The sequence below is a fragment of the Amphiprion ocellaris genome, chromosome 1 (genome assembly GCF_022539595.1).
Source record: "Amphiprion ocellaris isolate individual 3 ecotype Okinawa chromosome 1, ASM2253959v1, whole genome shotgun sequence".
Classification (NCBI taxonomy): Eukaryota; Metazoa; Chordata; class Actinopteri; family Pomacentridae; genus Amphiprion; species Amphiprion ocellaris.
The window spans coordinates 20670136-20695779 of record NC_072766.1 but is presented as its reverse complement, the minus strand read 5'-3'; the positions used below and the strand labels follow the sequence as shown (position 1 = coordinate 20695779).

General features: G+C 40.8%; 6 protein-coding genes across 7 annotated transcripts in view; 2 read left to right on the top strand and 4 right to left on the bottom strand.

Annotated features, from left to right (window-relative positions):
- Positions 1 to 675: 675 nt before the first annotated feature.
- LOC111572428 (UDP-glucuronosyltransferase 2C1-like) lies at positions 676 to 3036 on the bottom strand. Its single transcript, XM_035950868.2, has 2 exons — positions 2971 to 3036; positions 676 to 2538 (listed from the first exon to the last, which is right to left on the bottom strand). Exons 1-2 carry the CDS (start codon positions 3010 to 3012, stop codon positions 958 to 960), a joined length of 1623 nt encoding a protein of 540 aa, XP_035806761.1. The 5' UTR covers positions 3013 to 3036; the 3' UTR covers positions 676 to 957.
- Positions 3037 to 6425: 3389 nt separating this feature from the next.
- LOC111572425 (UDP-glucuronosyltransferase 2A1-like) lies at positions 6426 to 19926 on the bottom strand. 2 transcript variants are annotated; one of them, XM_055013012.1, is made up of 2 exons: positions 19789 to 19926; positions 6426 to 9132 (listed from the first exon to the last, which is right to left on the bottom strand). In XM_055013012.1, the coding sequence occupies exon 2, from the start codon at positions 9130 to 9132 to the stop codon at positions 7552 to 7554; it is 1581 nt and encodes a 526-aa protein (XP_054868987.1). In that variant the 5' UTR covers positions 19789 to 19926; the 3' UTR covers positions 6426 to 7551. The 2 variants fall into 2 exon arrangements, with proteins under 2 accessions (XP_054868987.1, XP_035806765.2); XM_035950872.2 differs by lacking the exon at positions 19789 to 19926 and adding an exon at positions 9644 to 10830.
- chrna5 (cholinergic receptor, nicotinic, alpha 5) overlaps positions 10362 to 25644 on the top strand; it is a 32757-nt gene continuing 17474 nt past the window's right edge. Inside the window, exon 1 of the mRNA XM_055013029.1 lies at positions 10362 to 10683. The gene's annotated coding sequence lies outside the window, so the exon portion shown is untranslated. The remainder of the gene's footprint in view (positions 10684 to 25644) is intronic.
- Positions 10704 to 15595, top strand: LOC118470711 (uncharacterized). The gene is made up of 2 exons (XM_035950874.2): positions 10704 to 11166; positions 12020 to 15595. Exon 2 carries the CDS (start codon positions 13052 to 13054, stop codon positions 14021 to 14023), a length of 972 nt encoding a protein of 323 aa, XP_035806767.2. The 5' UTR covers positions 10704 to 11166; positions 12020 to 13051; the 3' UTR covers positions 14024 to 15595.
- LOC111572429 (UDP-glucuronosyltransferase 2A3-like) lies at positions 15881 to 18581 on the bottom strand. Its single transcript, XM_055013002.1, has one exon. It carries the CDS (start codon positions 18564 to 18566, stop codon positions 16983 to 16985), a length of 1584 nt encoding a protein of 527 aa, XP_054868977.1. The 5' UTR covers positions 18567 to 18581; the 3' UTR covers positions 15881 to 16982.
- On the bottom strand, positions 22231 to 24954 carry LOC111572430 (UDP-glucuronosyltransferase 2A1-like). Its single transcript, XM_035950871.2, has 2 exons — positions 24840 to 24954; positions 22231 to 24336 (listed from the first exon to the last, which is right to left on the bottom strand). Exon 2 carries the CDS (start codon positions 24334 to 24336, stop codon positions 22756 to 22758), a length of 1581 nt encoding a protein of 526 aa, XP_035806764.2. The 5' UTR covers positions 24840 to 24954; the 3' UTR covers positions 22231 to 22755.

Here is a 25644-nt window from a genome sequence, read left to right as displayed (position 1 = left end):
TGGTTAGAAGGTGTTATAGAACGAGCAAATCAGAATCATGCAGCTCACATAGCAATCAGTCTGAAGGTAGATTTCAGGTGCAGACTGTTAAACTGTAGTAACTGGTAAAGAAATAGATTGTAGTACTTTCTTTCAAGTAGGGTGTTTTATGCAGTGTCACAGTTTTTTTTCCCAGCCCTTGTTTTCTTTTCTGTCTGTCAATAGGTCAAAGGCCTCTGTTTATTGTTTACTGACCTTTTATTTTCTAACCTTTTACCTTTACAATTGTTTTTTTTATTTTTACTTATTTTCTATTGGTTTAGTGTCAGCAATTCTGAACTGAGAGGCAATGGCTGTTGCATTTAGGTGATACATCCTTCCAGTAAATATCAAGTTAGTAGATAACAAGTAGTAAAGATTTATTGTGCAGTTTACAGCTCGCCTATTCTTGTTCCAGTATTGTGAAATGCTTTCTTTTCAAATATTCAACGAAGAGTAAAAAAGAAAAACCTTGACACAAAGAAAGGCTGGAGCAGATTCAAAGTCTGTAGACTTCTCACATTTTTGCAGAACTGGATACACTGACCGCCTTTATTACATTGACGTCTCAGAAAGAGGATGCTGCACCTGGTGCATGCAGGTAGCAACACAAAAACACACGCATACGCAGTAATTAAAATGATTTCGACACCACAATTATTATAAATATCCAGCTGTTTTATTTCTACAGTATTTATGCAGATGGTCACAATAACTATTTACTTCATTCAAATGAGAGAATACAATATTAAATATAGAGCAAATCAAAACCTGTAAACCATTTTCTCCATAGAATCATGACATTGCTTTTTAAGTGATTTGTTGTATTAATTCTTAAACCTTAAAATAATCTCAGGAACAGATGAATCCATCCCCACATTGGTGTTTAATTTTTCAATCAATTTCATCTAAGTATTGTTCTGTATATCTTTTCAATCATTACTCACGTTTCACTTTAGATTTACACATTGCATTACACAAACACCTAATCAAGAAGAAAGTAGATAGAAGTACGAGCAGCACAGCTCCACCCAGGAACAGAGCTACGTCTACAGAGTGGTAGGAATACCAGGACATTCTGAGTGATGCTGGTTTCAGGTGAGCTGCACCTTTGTGTCTCATGACAAACTCGATCCAGAAGAGGGCGTTATCCATTGGTGTTATTGGCTGATCTCTGTGCAGCCTGGAGAGTCTCTGCATGTTCATCCTGTAGGAGGGTTCATTCAGGACCTCCTGAATAGCTGTTAGGAAGTTGTTGTCCTTGTCCATTGTAGATAATGTAAGAATCTTAGCTCCTCCTCTGTCTTCTAGTCGGAGCAAGTTGTCATATTGGTCAAATAACAAGGGGATGCCCACAACTGGGACTCCATGATAAAGAGCTTCTTGGACTCCGTTTGTTCCTCCATGAGCCACAAACACTTTTACTTTAGGATGTCCTAGAAGGTCGTTCTGAGGCATCCAGTCCACCAATAAAGTGTTGTTGCCCAGAGTGTCTGGTCTGCTGCCTTTATACCTCCAGATGACTTTCTGAGGAAGTTTAGCAAAAGCTGCAGCGATCTCATTTGCCATGTCAGCAGGTAGTTCATTCACAAAAGTCCCCAGAGACATGATGATGACTCCATGCTCTCCAGAACTCTGCACAAACTCCTCCAAGTGTTGAGGCAGAGGTTTTGCAGGTTTACACTGGAACCCTCCTATGTACACAACATTAGGCATTGTGGGACGAGGGAACTCAAACACAAAGTCTGCTCTCATCAGCCAGATGTCTGCATCAATCAATAGCTGGTTAAAATCATTATTGGGTCCAAGATATTTGTCACATATTTTCTGGTATATCTGATTGACCAGATGTTTTTGGGTTTGTGTTAATATATGTAAAATCATGTTTTTAACTCTCTGAAAAAAGGTCATCTTATCAGTGCAGACAGATCCTGTTAACGGAATGTAGGATGTGGGTGACGGAGCAATGGCGAAATGACTTTCACCACCAAACAGCCAGCGAGCATTATAAACCAAAGGAAGGTTCAAATATTTGGCCAAAATGGGTCCACCTCCCCACCAAGGGTCACTGAGGACCATGTCAAACTTGGTGTCATTCAACTTCCTCATCAATTCTCTGTCATCAAGCATTGTTGTTACTACTTTACGAACACCTTCATGACCTTCTAAATATGTGCCTAACATGCCCACAGTCGACCCAAGAAAACTCATCAAGGGATGAGCTCCTCGTTCAAAGTCTATCATCTCAGAAACTACTCGAAGGATGAACTCCTTATCTATGCTATTATGTACTGGAATTGTGTAGGTACTGTAATATGTGGAGTTATCCTTGATGTACCAGCTTTTGTCACCACGAATGATAGTTAGATTGTGTCCTCTGGAGTGCAGAGCTTGAAGGAGAATATCCATGTTTATCCAGTGGCTGCCTTCGACAGGAATGACCAAGATGTTGCCACCTTGACAGGTTCTGGGCAGAAGGATGAGCAGCAGCAAAGCACTGCAGAGATATATCAGCCTCATCTGGAATAAAAACAACTGACAGTTAGTTTACTAAGGAAGGAGGAATATCATGACTGTGTAAATTCACTGTGATCATCTAAAACTTAATTTTTAAGCTTAGTCAACACAAAATGTAAACAATGATGTACTTTCAAGCCAACTCCTTCGTAACAGGTAGTTACGTATTTTCTGTGAAAAGTCAGTCCTTTTTAAAAGTCTTTTTAGCAGCACATCACATCTAACAGAATCAAACAGTTTCCATGTCTGCTCTTCCACACACACTGCCTATAATTAAAGCTCATTTGTTTTAAACAATTGCTTTTCTAAAGTTTATACATAATGTGTAAATGTGATTTTCCCAATTGTAGCTGCAGTTCAAACATCATACTTGCAATAAACTTCTAAACATTAACAATCAACATATGAACAGTCAAACAGTTGTATCCTACTTACTGTGATCTGTATTGTTCCTTCACACAGGGAAAGCTGGTACATTAAACCACAGTCTGAATTTATATAAGCTGGAGGGGAGGAGCTGAGCTAGGTTTTAGAACACATTTTGACCTCATCATGCACGGGATGATGAAAAGGATCAACCAGAGTTCAAAGAGCAGCAATCATGAGATTACTGAGTGATACTGATAAAAGGACAAACTTGCTTGTCAGTGTGTTTGGCAGCATTACAGGATTTACATATTAATATTTCTTGCCTTGGTTCATTGCAGCCTGTTGTTGTAGCTCTCATTACGTAAAGAGACAAAATGTAAATTCCATTAATGACAAACACATCCTGTCATTGTCCAATTCAAGAACCATGATTAGAAGATGTAACAGAATGGGCAAATGAGAATCATGTGTCTCAAATAACAATCAGATTGCAGGTGGATTTTATCTGCAGAACATTAGACTGCAGTCAGTGATAAAGAGTTTATGGTGCTTTGGTTAAAGGAGGGTGTCATATGCTGAGTCATATCACACTTTTTTATTCTGTCTGAATGCAGGTCAAATGTCAGCTGTACTATTTGCTGAACTTTTACTTTTTAACCTTTTACCCATATAGTTAGTTTTTCTTTTTATTTATATTGACTTGATATCATCAATTCTTCACTGAGAAGCTGCTGTGGTGAGATTTCGATGATATGTCCATCCAATAAATACCAAGTATGCAGATAAACACACAGTTCAGATTTATTGTTTAGTTCCTTACAGCTGGCCATTTCTTTTTTCAGAAATGTTAAATGTTTTCTTTTCAAATGATCTACAAACAGTAACAACCAGAAAGCTGGAGCAGCTTCAAGATCTTTACACTTCTAACACCTATGTAGAGCGAATTTACATTGTCTTCTTTTCTTACATCAACATCTCGAAGGAGGAGGATGCATCTGCTAGATGCACATGTAACATAAAATGCACAGATGGTGGAGTAAAATCCACAGTTTGACAAGTAATTTCTAACTTAATTTACATTAAAACCACAACATCCATTTAGTTTATTCAAATAATTCATGAGAAGTTTGAATATTGAACAAATCAAAACAAACAGAAAAATTTAGCACGAAACATCGGACCATTTAACAGTTGACATCCAAACATGTTCCTTTGTGTTTGTAAAAATGCTGAACAGGTCCAGTTCTATATTTTCTATAAAAAGGGAAAATAGGAAAGACTGAAGTGACTCTGAATGAGGGTTCATTGTTGGGGTTTGGATGGCAGGAGCTTCAGTCACAAAGATTTTTTAACTGGCAAGTGTTTCTGTAGGAGCAATGACTCAAGTGTCTGAAGTCTGCATTTTATCTACAGGAGAGACATCAAATAATAACGCTGAATATTGTGGTTTTAAACATGAAGAAATAACTTCTTATTTTGAAAATGTAGCCAACCCAGAAGAGCCAAAAACTGCATGCCTTGAATCCCAACTTGAAGCTGGCTCCAAACGAGAGTCAGTTGCCATCAGTCCTCATGTTAAAAAGCTAAAATTTACAGCAGAAATCAACATGTTATGACCCTGGAATTAAAATATTTTTGGTCCCTCTAGATAAGCTCTATCATCACAAGTACTGTATAGTGTATGCCTTTTTGTAAAACTCCTCCATTATGAAGGATTACAACACAGGTATGCATGATTAAGGTCATGGCTAATTTAAATGACAAGTGGATGTCATCATAGGACAGGACATGACCCAGAGGTGTACAGTGTCAGTACACCAAACCTGACCAGTCTGTATTTATATATTCCAGAGGGGAGAAGCTGAACCAGCATTCAGGACGCACTGTGACCCAGTGAGGTTTGAGATGGTGAAATGAAATAACTGATCAATGTGAGAGCAAAGAGCCGTGATAAAGAGATTACTGATGGATAGGATGAGTACATTTGATGTTTCTGATTGCCACGAATCACAATGAATCATAAGTTCACGCTTCAAAGTGCATGATGAACAGTAATAAGTGCTCATACAACTGCTTTGGCTGCATTGTTTTACTAATGATCATTTCTTTAGCAATAATCTTGACCTCTAACAACCAGTCAAACACAAGTTAGCATGATGATAATTTTGGTTGTTTTCTGTCTGGCAGTGAATGAAGGACTACATATGAAATGTAAATTAAACTGTGTTGATATCAGTCTGCTCTGTAATTGTTCCACTGAGAACAAAAAACTTGCTTGTCAGTGTGTTTGGCAGCATGACAGGATTTACATATTAATATTTCTTGCCCTGATTCATTGCAGCCTGTTGTTGTAGCTCTCATAACATAAAGATGCAAAATGTAAATTCCATTATTGACAAACACATCTTGGAATTGTAGTTGAAGATGTAACAGAATTAGCAAAAGAGAATCATGTGTCTCAAACAACAGTCAGTCTGCAGGTAGATTTCATTTGCAGAACATTAGACTGCAGTCAGTGATAAAGAGTTTATGGTGCTTTGGTTAAAGGAGGGTGTCATATGCTGAGTCATATCACACTTTTTTATTTCTGTCTGAATGCAGGTCAAATGTCAGCTGTACTATTTGCTGACCTTTTACTTTTTAACCTTTTACCCATGCAGTTCGATTTTGTTTTTTACATTGGCTTGATACCATCAATTCTCCACTGAAGCTGCTGCGGTGAGATTTCAGTGATAAGTCCATCCAATAAATACCAAGTATGCATGTATGCAGGATTCGGGATGCACTCTGACCCAGTGGGGTTACAGGAAATAAGTGATCAATCTGATAGCAAAGAGATGTGATAAAGAGATTACCGATGGATAGGGTGAGCATATTTAGTGTTACTGAGTAATAAGAGCTCATAAAGCTGCCTTGGCTGCAATATTTTTCTAACGATCATTAATTTAGCAATATTTCAGAGATGTCAAGGCCAGCTAAATGCAAGGTGACAGTGCTATAATTTGTCACGTTGTTGGCAGCATTACAGGATTTCAATTTTAATAACCCTTGTTTTTTTCTTGACTCACTGCAGTCTTTGAAGGTCTCCTTGTGTGAAGATTCAAAATGTAAATTCCATTAATGATAAATTCATATTGTAATTGTCCAACTCCGTAACTGTGGTTCAAATGTGTTAAAGAATTACCAAATCAGAATCATGCAGCTCACACAACAATCAGTCTGAAAGTAGATTTTAATCTTCAGATTATCTGCAGTCACTGATAAAACAAGAATGTATGGAGCTTTGTTTAAAGTAGGGTGTATTAAACTGAGTCTAGTCACACTGTTGTCCCTGCTCTTCTTTCACGTATATCTAAATACAGCTCAAAAAGCTCCAGTAATATTCCCTGGTGATTTTCCAACCTTTTGCTCATACATTTACAAAAGTTTTATTGAAATGAACTGACAATATTGAGTTCTCTACTGGGACGCTGCTACTGTGAGATTTAAGAGACGAACACTTGCAATAAATCCCAAGCATGTAGATAAACAAGCAGGTCAAATTTATTGTATAGTTCTCTACAGCTTGATATTTCTTTTTTCGGTATTGTGCAATGGTTTTTGTTTGAAATGTTCTACAAAGAATTAAAAAAAATACACATTTTAGAATTAACAACAACTGGGACACCCTCATAACCCGTACGCTTCGAAGACCTATGCAGGTATAAACACAAAAACATACATATATACGAAATAAAAATGATTTCAACACCTAGATTGAGTACAAATATCCACAATGGGACAAGTAATTTCAAACCTAATTTACATTCATTGTCTCTGCTTCATTTCTACCATGTTATTATTGAAGATGGTCACAACATCCATTTAGTTCATCTAAATAATCTACTAGAACATGAATATTGAGCAAATTCACTCACAAATCCCATAAAAATCTCATTATAAATGCAATTTTTTGATGACATTCAGTTTTTAAAGTAGAATTTGTCTACATATTGTACAGACAGGCGACAAATAAAAGGAAAACCTAAATTTAAAAGTGGAGAAACAAAACTAACATGCATGCTATGATTCACTATTAAGTAGTTAACATCCAGTCAGAATTTGGTGCACGTGTAAAAATGCTGACCCAGTTGTTTCTGGTTTTCTGTCAAGATTGAAGGAAGATCGACCGCGTTAAGTGGAAATGTCTAAAAGTGAAGAACAAAGCCAGTGCAAAAATGACAAAAACTGCAGTTCCTAGAATCCACACTTGAAGCTGGCTCCAAAAGTGAGTCAGTTTCTATCAACCCTTGTGGTGAAATGAACACATTTACAGCAGAAATTAAAATGTTTAGAGCCTCATACAAAAACGAATCCGAGTCTCCAGATAATCTTCTTGATCGTTATACATGTATGGTAAGTTAATATTTTTGCAGCAGTGCAAAATTCACTGGATCTACACAGATGTGGAAATAAGTGATATTGTTAGATGAGTCATCTTTCACTATTGTCTTAACAAACAAGTGGATGCATGAATGGTGTGCATGAAGAAAACATTTGAGCCCTATAGAGAGAAGATCTGGTGGTTCTGTTATGTTGTAGGGGCCGAACCGAAAAGAGAGGTCCAGCTGATTCAATTTGCCACTTGTCTGTACATCCCTTAAATCATTACTTATGTTTCACTTTAGATTTACACATTGCATTACACAAACACCTAATCAAGAAGAAAGTAGATAGAAGCATGAGCAGCACAGCTCCACCGAGGAACAGAGCTACGTCTACAGAGTGGTAGGAATACCAGGACATTCTGAGTGATGCTGGTTTCAGGTGAGCTGCACCTTTGTGTCTCATGACAAACTCGATCCAGAAGAGGGCGTTATCCATTGGTGTTATTGGCTGATCTCTGTGCAGCCTGGAGAGTCTCTGCATGTTCATCCTGTAGGAGGGTTCATTCAGGACCTCCTGGATACCTGTTAGGAAGTTGTTGTCTTTGTCCACTGTAGATAATGTAAGAATCTTAGCTCCTCCTCTGTCTTCTAGTCGGATCAGGTTGTCATGTTGGTCAAAAAACACTGGGAGACCCACAACTGGGACTCCATGATAAATAGCTTCTTGGACTCCGTTTGTTCCTCCATGAGCCACAAACACTTTTACTTTAGGATGTCCTAGAAGGTCGTTCTGAGGCATCCAGTCCACCAATAAAGTGTTGTTGCCCAGAGTGTCTGGTCTGCTGCCTTTGTATCTCCAGATGACTTTCTGAGGAAGTTTAGCAAAAGCTGCAGCGATCTCATTTGCCATGTCAGCAGGTAGTTCATTCACAAAAGTCCCCAGAGACATGATGATGACTCCATGCTCTCCAGAACTCTGCACAAACTCCTCCAAGTGTTGAGGCAGAGGTTTTGGAGGTTTACACTGGAACCCTCCCATGTACACAACATTAGGCATTGTGGGGCGTGGATAATCAAACACAAAGTCCACTCTCATCAGCCAGATGTCTGCATCAATCAATAGCTGGTTAAAATCATTATCGGGTCCAAGATATTTGTCACATATTTTCTGATATATTTCATTGATCAAATGTTTTTGTGTTTGTGTTAATAGATGTAAAATCATGTTTTTAACTCTCTGAAAAAAGGTCATCTTATCAGTGCAGACAGATCCTGTTAACGGAATGTAGGATGTGGGTGACGGAGCAATGGCGAAATGACCTTCACCACCAAACATCCAGCGAACATTATAAACCAAAGGAAGGTTCAAATATTTGGCCAAAATGGGTCCACCTCCCCACCAAGGGTCACTGAGGACCATGTCAAACTTGGTGTCATTCAACTTCCTCATCAATTCTCTGTCATCTAACATCGCTGTTACTAATTCACGCACACCTTCATGAGCTTCAATAAATGCACCAAACAAGCCCACAGTTGAACCAAGAAAACTCATCAAGGGATGAGCTCCTCGTTCAAAGTCTATGATCTCAGAAACTACTCTAATGATGAACTCCTTGCTTATGCTTGTCTCAACTGGAACTGTGTAGGTACTGTAATATGTGGAGTTATCTTTGATGTACCAGCTTTTGTTAGCACGAATAATAGTTAGATTATGTCCTCTGGAGTGCAGAGCTTGAAGGAGAATATCCATGTTTATCCAGTGGCTGCCTTCAGTAGGAAAGACCAAGATGTTGCCACCTTGACAGGTTCTGGGCAGAAGGATGAGCAGCAGCAAAGCACTGCAGAGATATATCAGCCTCATCTGGAACAAAAACAACTGACAGTCAATTGACTAAGGAAGGAGGAATATCATGACTGTGTGAAGGTACTTTAATCATTTAAAACTTACTTTTTAAGCTTAGTCAACACAAAATGTAAACAATGATACAATTTCAAGCCAACTCCATTCATTCTCATTTATTTTCAAAATGTCTTAACTCCTTTGTTTTCAATCGTTTTAAGTTATTTTCTTTCACTCCTTTGTAACAGGTAGTTATGTATTTTCTGTGAAATGTCAGTCCTTTTTAAAAGTCTTTTTAGCAGCACATCACATCTAACAGAATCAAACAGTTTCCATGTCTGCTCTTCCACACACTGCCTATAATTAAAGCCCATTTGTTTTAAACAATTGCTTTTCTAAAGTTCATACATAATGTGTAAATGCGATTTCTCAATTACAGCTGCAGTTCGAACATCATATTTACAATAAACTTCTAAACATTAACATTCAGCATATGAACATAAGAACAGTCAAACAGTTGTATCCTACTTACTGTGATCTGTATTGTTCCTTCACACAGGGAAAGCTGGTACGTTAAACCACAGTCTGAACTTATTTAAGGTGGAGGGGAGGAGCAGAGCTAGGTTTTAGGACACATTTTGACCTCATAATGCCTGGGATGATGAAAAGGATCAAGACCAACCAGAGTTCAAAGAGCAGCAATCATGAGATTACTGAGTGATACTGATTGTCAGTGTGTTTGGCAGCATTACAGGATTTACATATTAATATTTCTTGCCTTGGTTCATTGCAGCCTGTAGTAGCTCTCATTATGTAAAGATGCAAAATGTAAATTCCATTAATGACAAACACATCCTGTAATTGTCCAATTCAAGAACTGTGATTAGAAGATGTAACAGCATGGGCAAATGAGATTCATGTGTCTCAAATAACAGTCTGCAGGTAGATTTTATCTGCAGAACATTAGACTGTAGTCAGTGATAAAGAGTTTATGGTGCTTTGGTCAAACGAGGGTGCCCTATGCTGAGTCATATCACACTTTTTTATTCTGTCTGAATGCAGGTCAAATGTCCCCTGTATTATTTGCTGACCTTTTACCTACTTACTTTTTAACCTTTTACCCATATAGTTCCGAGGGTCGCCACCTGACTGAGCCACACCTGCAATCAGTGGCTCAGCTGCGTTTAACGTGCGTTTAACCGCTCTCTGACAGGAGCTGGTGTCTGCGGAGCTCCAGCCTCACGTGTGGGTTTTTGTGGCGTTTGGGCCTTGACGGCAGTGTGGACTGCTTTTGGATTAGGCGATAAACATTCGTTTTTCACCGTACAGTGGTTGTCTCCGAGTTTTTGTTGCAACTGAGGAGCCGGGTTGTAACAAATGGGAGCTCGTCCAAACAGTCCAACCGGATTAAACAGCGGCAGCTGGTCTGTGTGAGTGCCGTTGTGGGCGGAGACTGTGGTTTTTGTGAATGACTCAGGTGCTTTGTAGTGTCGGGAGTGACGCTGTGTGGCTTGTTCATTCATTCAGTTTAGGAGGATCGGCGCATTCTGGGTGTTCGGAGACACGTGTAAGGTGAGTAGACAGCTCTTGGAGTTCCGTTTAGTGCGCAGACGAAGTTGTCGTCAGGCTTTGATGCCAGTGTGTGTGTGTTTCGGAGTTTGGGTGTTTCAGTAGCGGCACCGTGGTGATAAGTTGCTGTGGTTTTGTCACTGTTATGCTTCAGAGCGAACCCCCTTGGAGTCCGTTGGGGGGTCGGTAGTGTGGTGAGAACGTGGTTGGAGCGGTTGTCTCGGGAGCACGTCCGAGGCTGCAGGTGGAGTCGGCGATCCTCGTATTGTGTGTACCGGATCAGGTGTGCGCAGCTGGGAGTAATCTTCCTAATGCACCTGGCTTGCTGGGCGGTGCCACGCCCAGTTATATCTGGGAGAGGGCTGCGCGTCTCGTACGTGCGTCCTCTTTCCTGTTCCTTGAGCCGGAGGTCTACATCAATAGCGTGGATTTGCGTGGTGGTTTTGAGACGCTGGCTGTCGAGCTTTCGCTATTTCCTGTCCTCAGGTATGTGCGGACGCGGTCGCTACATCGCTGGGCTGTATTAGTGGTGTTTGATGTGCTTTCTGCTTTCTAGCAGAGTCGGGCCGTGTTCTGGCTGAAGGCTGGGAGCCGGGCGTAATAATTCACGCGCTGTATTGAATTCAGGATGAAGGCTGGCTCGTTTCTGTCTGTCGTTTCTTTGTGTTTTTGCTGGGCTGCACATGAGATGACTTTGGTTTCTGATTGCTGTTGGCAGTGATCATGCTGCTGTCTCCCCTGTTGCCTGAGGAGCTGCGTCTTCACGGACGGGGGGGTTCAGCGGGCTACTGCTGTTCTGTCTGCGGTTCATCGCCGCAAGCTCTCCGCTCATCGGCAGTTGTTGTATTGTTTTTTTGTTGTTGTTTGATGTTGTAAAAAAAGAACAACTATCTTGGTGTGCGCGTGCCTCTTGCCCAGCACGCCTGTTATTGAGAGTATTATTATTATTAGTGTTGTTGTTATTATTAGTATTAGAATTTTTAGTATTAATTTTTTTTGTATTAGAATTATTAGTATTAGAATTATTTGTGTTAGTATAGATCTTGGGATTCTTTATTAGTTAGTTTTGTTATTTATTTATTGTTTGTTTACTTATTTGTTGTGATTGCATATTTAAGTTATCCAGTTATTTTTTTGGGGAGTTTGTAAATTTTGTTTTCCTTTTTTTAGTTTATTGGGTTGACTGGGTGAGGGAGTAAGGGGTGCATGTTGGCATAATTGGCCTTGGTGGTGACCTCCTGGGCCCAGCCTAGTGTGGTGTTGGGGCAGTTTATTTCAGATCTATGTAGGTGTGCCTCGTTTTCCCGTGACTAACAGTTTGCCTCTTTTTCTTGGACAGGAGCTGTTGGGCCAGGTGGCTGGTGGCTGACTGATTCCCCCGGCGGTGGTGGTCCCTTCACTCCCTGTACAGTAGTGCACTTGGGTGTCCATCAATGATTTTGTTTTGTTCATGTGTGGTGTGGTGCATCAAGACCCTTCCCTTCTCCCCTTCAGTTAGTCATCTCTGCCTGGTAAGCCCCCAGCCCTGTGCCTAGCGACTGTGTTTCGTTGGCAAACTTAATTAAGTCAGGAGGGCCCTGGAGGATTAGATTAATACTGTGCCACTTACTACCGAGTGATGTCTTGGCATCGCCACCAAGGTTTGTTTTACAAAGAGTTTAAATTTTTAATTATTGTTAATAAATTTCCATTTTTATACTTTAATTGGAATCGTGTCAGTCTCTGGTGTCTCTCGTACCTGTGTGACCTTTCTTTTGTCTGTATTGGAGTCGTGGTCCTCCCTAAATAGATCTCCTGGGGGTGAAACTCCCCCCAGGTGGCGTTGTTGGACACGTGGTAAATAACAAACATACATCTAACCCTCGTAGTCTTGCCACACTCGGTTGCTTCGCCGGGCCTGCGGGAGATCAGTGCGTAAATACCCGCCATAAGTAGCACCTGAAGACTAGGGAGGGAGTTCAGTCAGATTCTGGTTGAGGCAGTTTTAGAGGGACGGAGCCAGGGAGACGAGTCAGCTGTTTCCGCTGCAGAGAGCTTAGTGACAGAGCAGCTGATTGAGCCTGTCGGTATTATTGTGGTTATTCGGTTTGTGCTGAGTCATGGCTTCGGTGGAAGATTTTTTGAAAGCTCCATCAGAGGAGCTGTTGGACCGCTGTTCACGGGAGCAGTTAGTGAAAATAGCAGAGTACTTTAAAATGGATGTGGGGGATAAACGATCAAAAGAAAACATGAAACACATCCTGAAAATGAACCTACTTGATGCAGGGGTTCTCCAGCCTATAAAGTTCAAGCTGTTGAGGCTGGTTTAGACTCTGGTGTAGCTGCTCTGAGCAGTTAGACTTTAACATTTGAGTAGCGTGAGAGGTTGCTGATGTTACAAGTCGAACTGAAAAAGCTTGAGCTGGAGGAGCGCATGTTAAGCCTGAGATCTGCTGGGGTCGTGGGTCAGACTCCTGGGGGTTCGTCTGGTCCTCCACCTTCATTTGATGTGTCCATGAATCTGCGGTTGGTTTCTCAGTTTTGTGAAGGGGATACTGACACGTTTTTTTCCCTGTTTGAGAGAGTGGCTGAGACCAGAGGTTGGTCTGATGCTGAGAGGACGTTACTCCTGCAGTGTGTTCTCACAGGTAAGGCTCAGGAGGCGTATTGTGCTCTTGGTGTTGCAGGCAGCAGGGTCTATATTTCAGTCAAAGCCGCTGTTCTTAAGGCCTATGAGTTGGTGCCCGAGGCCTACAGACAGAGGTTCAGGTCATGGGAGAAGTCGGGTCGCCAGACTCACATGGAGTTTGCCAGGGAGCTAAGTACACATTTCCATCGGTGGTGTTCTTCACTAAATGTTCATACATTTGACGCTCTGTGTGAGTTGGTTATTCTGGAGCAGTTTAAGGATTCAGTTCCTCCACATATTGCTGTCTATATTAGTGAGCATAAGGTGAGGACAGCAGAGGAAGCTGCGGCCCTCGCCGATGATTATGTATTAACTCATCACGGTGATTATGACTATCGAGCTCCGGAATCTGGTAAAAGTAGAATGGATAGGTCCGTGCAGAATCAGACACAGGGGGATCAGAAAAACATCTGTCACTACTGTAGAGGCAGGGGACACTGGAAGGCTGAATGTCCGCTAAAAGGTCATTCTGAAAGTGGGCAGGTGGAGCCTGTTGCGCTCGCTGCTCCTGGCAGGAGGTTAACCAGTGTTCTCTCTACTGGTGTCAGCTCTCGCAGAGTTAAGGGGGAATCTGCAGGGGACTATGGGAGATTGCAGTCTGACTTCTCAGCTTTTGTGTCTAATGGCTACGTGTCACTGGTAGGTAGTGATGTAAAGTACCAGTTAAAATCCTGAGAGATACATGAGCGAGTCGCTCATACATTGTGAGTTCTGTGCTGCCGTTCTCTCAGTTCACTGCTACTGGTGGTAACGTTTTGATGCAGGGAATGGGGTTGGGTGTGCTGCCTATTCCAGCCCATGAACTGGTGCTAGACTGTGGTTTGGATCAGGGTGAGGTGACCATGGGGGTGCGACCAGCTCTACCAGTCCAGGGGGCGCAGGTTATTTTGGGGAATGACCTGGCTGGTAGCTGTGTGTGGGCTGATGGTCCACCTCAACCTGTGGTAACAGCTTCTCCTGGTGTTGTAGAGTGTTTTGCTGGTGGCGGTACAGCTGCCCAGACCGTATGGGCTAGAGAGGCAGAATCAGACCTGGAGCTGAGTGGTACTGAGGATAGTGGGTCCTTCACTGTGGGGTTACCTGATGTTTTTCCTTCAGTTTCTCACAGTGACCTGGAAGCAGAACAACAAGCTGATCCTTCTCTTAGTGCGATGTTTGATTCTGGGCTCTTACATGGGGAGAGTTCTGCACCAGGTTATCTGGTAAACAACAACCTGTTGCTAAGGAAATGGGTGCCAAAGGGGAAAGGTTTCATTGGTGATCCTGTTTTTCAGACTGTTGTGCCTTCAGCGTTCCAGGGGGAAGGTACTGGGGACATCATATGGTCGGTGTGGACATCTGGGGGTACAAAAGATGTACTGGTACATCCGTAAGTACTTCTTTTGGCCTCGCATGAAGGCCAGCTTTCCCCTTCTCTGAGTAAAGAGTGCTGGTATGACCGTGAGGCTGAGGTTAACCGGCTCGTCAGTCGGTTTAAGCCTATGCCCTGCAGCATCAGACCCGTGAAGGGGTGCATGAACTGGTGACTGAATGTTGGCCATAGTTGTCTTTTACCATCCCACTGTTTGGATGCACGCCACATTAGCTCTGAAGATGTGGTGGCTGTTTGTCCAGAGTCCCTGGTTTGTAAAACTGTGCTCATTGGATTCATGCGTGGTCCTCCTGGTTCCTGTTTGTTTCTCCTCCTACACGCTTAAAAATGCTCCTCCTGCCACCAGAGGTTGCTGGGTGCAGCATGGAGATGAGGGGTTGCCTGGAGTGGTCTACGTAGGACTGGTGAGTACGATGGCTTGGACATTGTGTCCAGTCGACTGAAATTTGTCAGTATAGGAGTCTGTACAGTTTCCGGGGTGTGGGAAATTGGTGACCAATTCAACTTAAAGCAATGAGTTTGTGTTGTGTATTGTTGATGCGGCTGTTTGAGATTTCCCAGGGGGAGCATCGTCTTAAGGGGGGGTGTGTGTGATGACCCTTCATCTGGACACCAGGTGTGCCTGATCAGGAGCTGAGGGTCGCCACCTGACTGAGCCACACCTGCAATCAGTGGCTCCGCTGCATTTAACCGCTCTCCTCTCCAATTGAGATGGGCCTCGCTGACAGGAGCTGGTGTCTGCAGAGCTCCAGCCTCACGTGTGGGTTTTTGTGGCGTTTGGGCCTTGACGGCAGTGTGGACTGCTTTTGGATTAGGCAATAAACATTCGTTTTTCACCGTACAGTGGTTGTCTCAGAGTTTTTGTTGCAACTGAGGAGCCGGGTTGTAACTATATGTAACTATATATATATGTAACTATGTATATATGTAAATATATATATATATATATATATATATATATATATATATATATATATATATATATATATATATATATATATATATATATATATATATATATATGTATGTATGTATATATGTATATATATGTATATATGTATGACTTGATGTCACGAATTCTCCATTGAGGAGCTGCTGCGATGAGATTTAAGAGAAGAATACTTTCAATAAATCCCAATTCTGTAGATAAACAAGCAGGTCTGATTTATTGTACAGTTCTCTTACAGCTTGACATTTCTTTTTTCAGTATTGTGTAATGGTTTTCTTTTGAAATGTTCTACAAAGAGTTAAAAAAAGTACACATTCTGGTATTAAAACAACTGGGAGACCCTCATAACCTGTACGCTTCACATGCCTATTCAGGTATAAACACAGAAACACACATATACACAGAACTGAAAATGATTTCAACACCTAGATTGAGTATAAATATCCACAATGGGACAAATAATTTCAAACCAAATTTACATTCATTCCTTCTGATTCAATTCTACCATGTTATTATGAAGATGGTCACAACATCCATTTAGTTAATCCAAATAATTTACTAAAATCTGAATATTAAGCAATTCCATAATAATCTCATGATAAATGCAATTTTTTCATGGCATTCAGTTTAAAAATAGAATTTGTTGACATATTGTACAGACAGGTAACAAATAAAAGGAAAAACTAAATTGAAGAGTGGAGAAACACAACCAACATACATGCTACAATTCACAATGAAGTAGTTAACGTCCAGTCAGAATTTGTTGCATGTGAAAAAATGAAAAATGCTGACCCAGTTGTTGCTGGTTTTCTATCACGACTGAAAGAAGGAAAGATTGAAGTGAGTCTAAGAAAGGGTTCATTGCTCTGGAACGGATGGCAGGAGCTTCAGCCACAAAGACCAGTTAACTGGCACTGTTTTCAATGGGAATACTAACATGTCTCAAGTCTGCATTTTATCTACAGGAAAACATAAGAAAAGAGGGTTGGAGATTTTGATCTACAGCGTTAAGTGGCAATGTCTGGAACTGAAAAACAAAGCCAGTGTAGAAGAGGCAAAAACTGCATTTCTTAGAATTTATAATTGAGGATGGCTCCAAAAGGGAGTCAGATTCTATTAACCCTGGTGAAATGAGTCATCCTTCACCACTGTCTTAACAAATAGACGGATGCATGTGTGGTGTGCACTAAGAAAATGGACTGAATACTTGAACACTACGGAGAGAAGATCTGGTGGTTTTGTTATGTTGTGGGGTCCAAACCGAAAAGAGAAGTTGGTTTAATTTTTCACCTGTCTGTATATCCCTTAAATCATTACTCACGTTTCACTTTAGGTTTACACATTGCATTACACAAACACCTAATCAAGAAGAAAGTAGATAGAAGCATGAGCAGCACAGCTCCACCCAGGAACAGAGCTACGTCTACAGAGTGGTAGGAATACCAGGACATTCTGAGTGATGCTGGTTTCAGGTGAGCTGCACCTTTGTGTCTCATGACAAACTCGATCCAGAAGAGGGCGTTATCCATCGGTGTTATTGGCTGATCTCTGTGCAGCCTGGAGAGTCTCTGCATGTTCATCCTGTAGGAGGGTTCATTCAGGACCTCCTGGATAGCTTTTAGGAAGTTGTTGTCTTTGTCCACTGTAGATAATGTAAGAATCTTAGCTGCTCCTCTGTCTTCTAGTCGGAGCAAGTTGTCATATTGGTCAAATGCCACGGGGATGCCCACAACTGGGACTCCATGATAAAGAGCTTCTTGGACTCCGTTTGTTCCTCCGTGAGCCACAAACACTTTTACTTTAGGATGTCCTAGAAGGTCGTTCTGAGGCATCCAGTCCACCAATAAAGTGTTGTTGGCCAGAGTGGATGGTCTGCTGCCTTTATACCTCCAGATGACTTTCTGAGGAAGTTTAGCAAAAGCTGCAGCGATCTCATTTGCCATGTCAGCAGGTAGTTCATTCACAAAAGTCCCCAGAGACATGATGATGACTCCATGCTCTCCAGAACTCTGCACAAACTCCTCCAAGTGTTGAGGCAGAGGTTTAGCAGGTTTACACTGGAACCCTCCCATGTACACAACATTAGGCATTGTGGGACGAGGGAACTCAAACACAAAGTCCGCTCTCATCAGCCAGATGTCTGCATCAATCATTAACTGGTTAAAATCATTATTGGGTCCAAGATATTTGTCACATATTTTCTGATATACTTTCTTTGCCACCAGATGCTTTTGTGTTTGGGATACTACATAGTAAATCATGTTTTTAACTCTCTGGAAAAAGGTCATCTGATTAGTTAAGCCAGATCCCATGATAGGAATATAAGATATGGGTGAAGGGGCAATGGAAATATGAGCTTCTTCAGGTATGAGCCAGCGAACATTATAAACCAAAGGAAGGTTCAAATATTTGGCCAGAATGATTCCACCTCCCCAGCAGGGATCAGTGAGGACCAGGTCAAACTTGGTGTCATTCAACGTTCTCATGAACTTTTTGTCATCTAGCATCCCTGATGCAAATTCATCCAAACCTCTGTGAGCTTCAGTAAGTGTGCCAAGCATGCCGACAGCCAAATGGAAAAAACTTGTCAAGGGAAGAGCTCCCCGTTGAAAATCTATGATCTCAGAAATGGTTCTTGAGATGAACTCCCTCTCAAAGCCAATTTCTATTGGAACTGTGTAGGTACTGTAATACGTGGAGTTATCCTTGATGTACCAGCTTTGGCTTGAACGCACAATCGTGACATTATGTCCTCTGGAGTGCAGAGCTTGAAGTAGGATATCCATGTTTATCCAGTGGCTGCCTTCCATAGGAAAGACCAAGATGTTGCCACCTTGACACGTTCTGGGCAGAAGGATGAGCAGCAGCAAAGCAGTGCAATAATAGATCAGCCTCATCTGACATAAAAACAATTAGCAATCAGTTGACTGAACTGCAAAATGTTATTACATTGTAACTCAGGGATCAACAGATCGGCCTGGTCGACGATCGATTGTGATATTCATCATTTTTCCAATTATCAGTAACATAATTATTAACCAAATACTGATTTACTGTGACTCTGATGCAGCTGCCTCTCTCTGCCTGTAGTCACCCTGAGGCTTTGAGCAATGTTCCGCCCACAGCACTGTTTTATTGGTTACACGCCACAATCAGCTTATCAACACTAAAAGCTACTGTTTACAGACAGGGGCTGATTAGTTCTTTGGAAGAGCAGAGCTGCTCTGGGTTTGGAGCTGTGTTTCCAGACTGAAGTAGCAGATGTTACTGAAACACCACATCTTCTACAAACTTGACCACTTTCCTTATTACACTGAAAATGCCAAAACAATCTGCTCATTTGAACAAGAACCACAACCATCACCACAAGCCAAGAAACTTGTTACTTTCACAGTGACTAATCCTAGCGGCTAAGTTAGGACGCAGCCACAGATGACACTGAAACAGTGTCCAGAGAACAGCAACAAACAATGCACCAGGATTTGGATTTAGGTGAGCAATAAATGTGATAGAACAGTGAAAGATTAACCCAACAGAGATGAGCAGCAGACATAACTGCAGGAGACAAATGGTTTAGTCTCAGTCAGTATCACGGTAAATAGAGGAGAACGTCTTCACATCACATGATTCTCTGTCATCATCACTGCTATTTCTATTGTATATATTCAGTCACAGCAATCACGATTAATGAAAAAGTAGTACTCTTTTAACCGTAATTAACACAAAATGTGAACAAGGATAAATTCCTCGTTATCCATAATTGTAAATCCTCCTCTTCCTCTTTCCCATAATAGACAGTTATGTTGCTTTTCTTGAAAGTCGGTTCTTTTGACATAAAAGTGCTTTAGTCTTTTGAACTACTCATCACCACATTTAGTGTAATAAGATCATTTACATTGTTTATGCTGCTCCACAAACTCTGTAAGTCATGAAAGCCCATTTGTAGCAAATTTTTACTTTTCTTAAAGTATCACAGCAACTTCAAATGTGATTTACAAACTGCAGCTGTATTTTGACAATCTCTTCTCTGCTGACCAAGCTGCAAAGTTAACTTGTACATTTCTTTGCATTCATTATAATGTACTTTCACACTGTGTGAGTGAAAAAGTTTCTACTTACTGTTGTCTGTATTGTTTCTCCACACAGAAAAAATCACAGAGATAGAAAGCTGCTTCGTACAGCAACAGTATGGAAGACCAGTCTGTAGTTCTGTATTCCAGAGGGGAGGAGCTGAAACATGATTCAGAATGCACTGTGACCCAGTGGGGCTCGAGACAGTGAAAGGTAATAACTGCTCAATGTAAGAGCAAATAACCATGATAAAGAGATTACTGATTGGTAGGGTTAGTACCTGGGACGTTTTCAGTTGCTGTGGATTGAAAATAATCATAAATTCAGACTTCAAGGTGCACTAAGAACAGTAATAAATGCTCATACAGCTGCTTTGGAACCACTGTTTTTCTAATAATCATTTATTTAACAATAATCTGCACTTCTCAAAGCCAGCTAAACACAAGATGATGTGATGATGATCTTGGCCACATTCTGAGAATGAACAATGGACTACATGTGAAATTTAACTGAAATTGTACCAACATCAGTCTGCTGTGGATTTCTTCTACTGAGAACATAAAAACTAACTTGTCAGTGTGTTTGGCAGCATGACAGGATTTGGATGTTAACATCTTGTCTTGTCTCACTGCAGCCTGTTATAGTAACTCTGCTGTTGTAATGACAACAAAGAATAATTGCCATTACTGACAAATTCATGTTGGAATTGTCCAACTCACGAACTGTAATACGGTGTTTCTGGACAAGCTGACACTGAAGCTCCAGAACCCTGGGACTGTCCACATCGCTGTGTCACTGGATCGGGGACTAGGTGGTTAGAATGGGAGACAGTACATCCTCTACACTGATGCTGAGCACAGGCACACCACAGGGATGCGTGCTCAGCCCAGCCCTCTTCACTCTTTTCACCAGCGACTGTTCTACCATCCACTCCACAAACGCGGTCGTGAAGTTTGCCGACAACACCACCTTAGTGGGTCTCATATCAGAAAATGATGAGACACATTACAGAGAGGAGATCCAGCACCTTATTCAGTGGTGCTCAGACAACAACCTTGTTCTGAGCACTAGTAAGACTGAGGAGGTCATTGTGGACTACAGGAGGTCCAGGAGGACAGAACACGCTCCTCTATTCTTTCAAGGGGAATCCGTCGAGCGTGTTGACAACATTCAGTTCCTGGGTGTCCATATTATATCTGAACTGACCTGGTCCCTGAACACAGCTCATCTAATAAAGAAGACTCAACAAAGACTTTCCTTCCTCAGGAAGCTGAAATGTGCTGGTCTCTACCCACAGCTCCTGACATACTTCGACAGAGCCACAATAGAAAGTATCATTTGTCACAGTGCAACAGTGTGGTACGGCAGATGCACAGCTCAGGACAGAAAGGACTTAGCGCGGGTGGTGAACACAGCAAAAGGGATTGTGGGAAGTCCTCTTCCAGACCTGGACTTAATAAATGCAGGCTGGTCCAGAGGACGACCTGACGTATCGCAGTAAACAGTACAGAAACATAAAAACTCTAACTTCCAGACTGAAAAACAGTTTTTATCCCAGAGCTGTCCAATTCATTTCCCCCCTGCACACACAAACAGACACACGATGTGCAGTAAAGAACTGAGTCTTGCGCTGGACTGCATTTTACCACCCATTTCACTGCTCATTTTGCACCAATTCCTTTTACATATTTATATCTTTTGTTTTATTTGTAAATAATCTGCCTTTTTCTATGTTTTATCTATAGGTGGCAGTCACCAATCGAAACTATACTGTGTGAAAACATAACGATAAGGAAGATTCTTGACTCTAGACTTGACTGTGGTTAGAAGGTGTTCAAGAACGAGCAAATCAGAATCATGCAACTCACAGAGCAATCAGTCTGAAGGTAGATTTTAGGTGCAGACTATTAACCTATAGTCACTGGTAAAGAAATAGATTGTAGTGCTTTCTTTCAAGTAGGGTGTTTTATGCAGAGTTGTGTCACAGTTTGGTCCCAGCCCTTGTTGACTTTACTGTCTGTCAGTAGGTGAAAAGGCCTCTTTCCAATATTTACTGACCTTTCATTTTCTAACCTTTTACCTCTACAATTAGATTTTTGCTTTTTGTTTTTTTATTGGTTTGATATCAGCAATTCTCCACTGAGAGACCATGGCTGTTGCATTTAGGTGATACATCCTTCCAATAAATATCAAGTTAGTAGATGAACAAGCAGTGAAGATTTATTGTGCAGTTTACAGCTCACCTATTCTTGTTCCTGTATTGTGAAATACTTTCTTTTCAAATATTCAACAAAGAGTAAAAAAGAAAAACCTTGACACAAAGAAAGCAGATTCAAATTCTGTACATTTCTCACACTTTTGCAGAACTGGATACACTGACCACTTTTATTACACTGACGTCTCAGAAAGAGGATGCTGCACCTGGTGCATGCAGGTAGCAACACAAAAACACACATATATGCAGTAATTAAAATGATTTTGACACCACAATAACTATAAATATCCAGCTGTTTTATTTCTACAGTATTTATGCAGATGCTCACAATAACTATTTACTTCATTCAAATGAGAGAATACAATATTAAATATAGAGAAAATCAAAACCTGTAAACCATTTTCTCCATAGAATCATGACATTGCTTTTTAAGTGTAGATTTGTTGTATTAATTCTTAAACCTTAAAATAATATCAGGAATAGATGAATCCATCTCCACATTGGTGTTTAATTTTTCAATCAATTTCATGTAAGTCATGTTCTGTCACAGTGAATCGGTGGTTAGCACTATCGCCCCATAGTCAGAAGATCCCTGGATCACATCCCAGCCTGGGATCTTTCTGAAGAGACAATCTATAAAATATTTTTCTACAAAATCATGACATTGCTTAGTGACTGTAGATATGCTGTGTCAACTCTCAAATCTTGTCATCACAGGAAAAATTTAACCATTTACATATCGGTATTTTATTCTAGAGATAAATTTCTTGTACAAAACGTGCTATATATTTTTTCAATCATTACTCACGTTTCACTTTAGGTTTACACATTGCATTACACAAACACCTAATCAAGAAGAAAGTAGATAGAAGCATGAGCAGCACAGCTCCACCCAGGAACAGAGCTACGTCTACAGAGTGGTAGGAATACCAGGACATTCTGAGTGATGCTGGTTTCAGGTGAGCTGCACCTTTGTGTCTCATGACAAACTCGATCCAGAAGAGGGCGTTATCCATTGGTGTTATTGGCTGATCTCTGTGCAGCCTGGAGAGTCTCTGCATGTTCATCCTGTAGGAGGGTTCATTCAGGATCTGCCGTAAAGCCCTTAGGAAGTTGTTGTCTTTGTCCACTGTAGATAATGTAAGAATCTTAGCTCCTCCTCTGTCTTCTAGTCGGATCAGGTTGTCATATTGGTCAAAAAACAAGGGGATGCCCACAACTGGGACTCCATGATAAAGAGCTTCTTGGACTCCGTTTGTTCCTCCATGAGCCACAAACACTTTTACTTTAGGATGTCCTAGAAGGTCGTTCTGAGGCATCCAGTCCACCAATAAAGTGTTGTTGGCCAGAGTGGATGGTCTGCTGCCTTTATACCTCCAGATGACTTTCTGAGGAAGTTTAGCAAAAGCTGCAGCGATCTCATTTGCCATGTCAGCAGGTAGTTCACTCACAAAAGTCCCCAGAGACATGATGATGACTCCATGCTCTCCAGAACTCTGCACAAACTCCTCCAAGTGTTGAGGCAGAGGTTTAGCAGGTTTACACTGGAACCCTCCCATGTACACAACATTAGGCATTGTGGGGCGTGGATAATCAAACACAAAGTCCACTCTCATCAGCCAGATGTCTGCATCAATCATTAACTGGTAAAAATCATTATTTGGTCCAAGATATTTGTCACATATTTTCTGGTATATCTGATTGACCAGATAAATTTGTGTTTGGCTTATTAGATGTACAATCACATTTTTAACTCTCTGAAAAAAGGTCATCTTATCAGTGCAACGCGATTGTGTTACAGGAATATAAGATAAGGGTGAAGGGGCAATGCCAAAATGAGCTTCTCCAGCTATTAACCAGCGAACATTATAAACCAAAGGAAGGTTCAAATATTTGGCCAAAATGGCTCCACCTCCCCACCAGGGGTCAGTGAGTACTAGGTCAAACTTGGTGTCATTCAACTTTCTAATCAACTCTCTGTCATCTAACATGGTTGTTACAAATTCATGCACACCTTCATGAGCTTCAACAATCGTGCCTAACATGCCCACAGTTGAACCAAGAAAACTCATCAAGGGATGAGCTCCTCGCTCAAAATCTATGATCTCAGAAACTACTCTAATGATGAACTCCTTTTCTAAGGTACTGTCTACTGGAACTGTGTAGGTACTGTAATACGTGGAGTTATCCTTGATGTACCAGCTTTTGTTAGCACGAATAATAGTTAAATTGTGTCCTCTGGAGTGCAGAGCTTGAAGGAGAATATCCATGTTTATCCAGTGGCTGCCTTCAGTAGGAAAGACCAAGATGTTGCCACCTTGACAGGTTCTGGGCAGAAGGATGAGCAGCAGCAAAGCACTGCAGAGATATATCAGCCTCATCTGGAACAAAAACAACTGACAGTTAGTTGACTAAAGAAGGAGGAATATCATGACTGTGTAAATTCACTGTGATCATTTAAAACTTAATTTTTAAGCCTAGTCAACACAAAATATAAACAATGATACAATTTCAAGCCAATTCCATTCGTTCTCATTTATTTTCAAAATTTCTTAACTCCTTTGTTTTCCACCATTTTAAGTTCTTTTCTTTCACTCCTTCTTAACAGGTAATAATGCATCTTCTGTGGAATGTCAGTTCTTTTGACGTAAAAGTGTTTTCAGCTGCACGTCACAACATCTAACATAATAACATAATCCACACACAGTGCCTGTATTTAAAGCTCATTATTTTAACTCATTACTTTTGTAAAGGTTATGCATAATGTGTAAATGTGATTTCCAAATTGCAGCTGAAGCTTGAACACCATATTTACTATAAACCTCTAAACATTACCATTCAGTATATGAACATATGTACAGTCAAATAGTTGTGTCCTACTTACTGTGGTCTGTATTGCTCCTTCACACAGGGAAAATTAGAGAATTTTTTTAACAGAGCTGCTACGTTAAATCTGAGTCTGTATTTATTTAAGCTTGAGGGGAGGAGCTGAGATAGGGTTTAGGACACATTATGACCTCATGAAGCCCTGGATGTTGAAAAAGGACAAGATCAACCAGAGTTCAAAGAGTAGCAAACACTACAAACAGTAATAAATGCTCATACAACTGCTTTGGCTGCATTATTTTACTAATGATCTTTCATTTAGTAATAATCTTGACTTCTAACAACCAGTCAAACACAAATTGACATGATGATAATTCTGGTTGTTTTCTGTCTGGCAGTGAATGAAGGTCTACACATGAAAAGTAAATTAAACTGTGTTAATACCTGTCTGCTCTGTAACTGTTCTACTGAGAGCAAACAACTTGCTTGTCAGTGTGTCTGGCAGCATTACAGGATTTACATATTAATATTTCCTGTCTTGGCTCACTGCAGCCTGTTGTATCTCTCATTACTTAAAGATGCACAATGTAAATTCCATTAACGACAAACACTTTTTGGAATTGTAATTGAAGGTGTAACAGAATTAGCAAATGAGAATCATGTGTCTCAAATAACAGTCAGTCTGCAGGTAGATTTTATCTGCAGAACATTAGACTGTAGTCAATGATAAAGAGTTTATGGTGCTTTGTTTAATAGAGCTTGTCATACATTGTATGTTGTCATATCACACTTATTTTTATTTCTGTCTGAGTAGATGTCAAATATCACCTGTATTATTTGCTGACTTTTTATTTATTTAACCT

Coding starts and splice junctions, on each gene's coding strand:
- LOC111572428 (XM_035950868.2), bottom strand. CDS start 3,012: ATGTACCAGCTTTCCCTGTGTGAAGGAACAATACAGATCACA. Junction 2,539..2,970: donor AAGGAACAATACAGATCACA/GTAAGTAGGATA, acceptor TTTTTATTCCAG/ATGAGGCTGATATATCTCTG.
- LOC111572425 (XM_055013012.1), bottom strand. CDS start 9,132: ATGAGGCTGATATATCTCTGCAGTGCTTTGCTGCTGCTCATCCTTCTG.
- LOC118470711 (XM_035950874.2), top strand. CDS start 13,052: ATGTTACAAGTCGAACTGAAAAAGCTTGAGCTGGAGGAGCGCATGTTA.
- LOC111572429 (XM_055013002.1), bottom strand. CDS start 18,566: ATGAGGCTGATCTATTATTGCACTGCTTTGCTGCTGCTCATCCTTCTG.
- LOC111572430 (XM_035950871.2), bottom strand. CDS start 24,336: ATGAGGCTGATATATCTCTGCAGTGCTTTGCTGCTGCTCATCCTTCTG.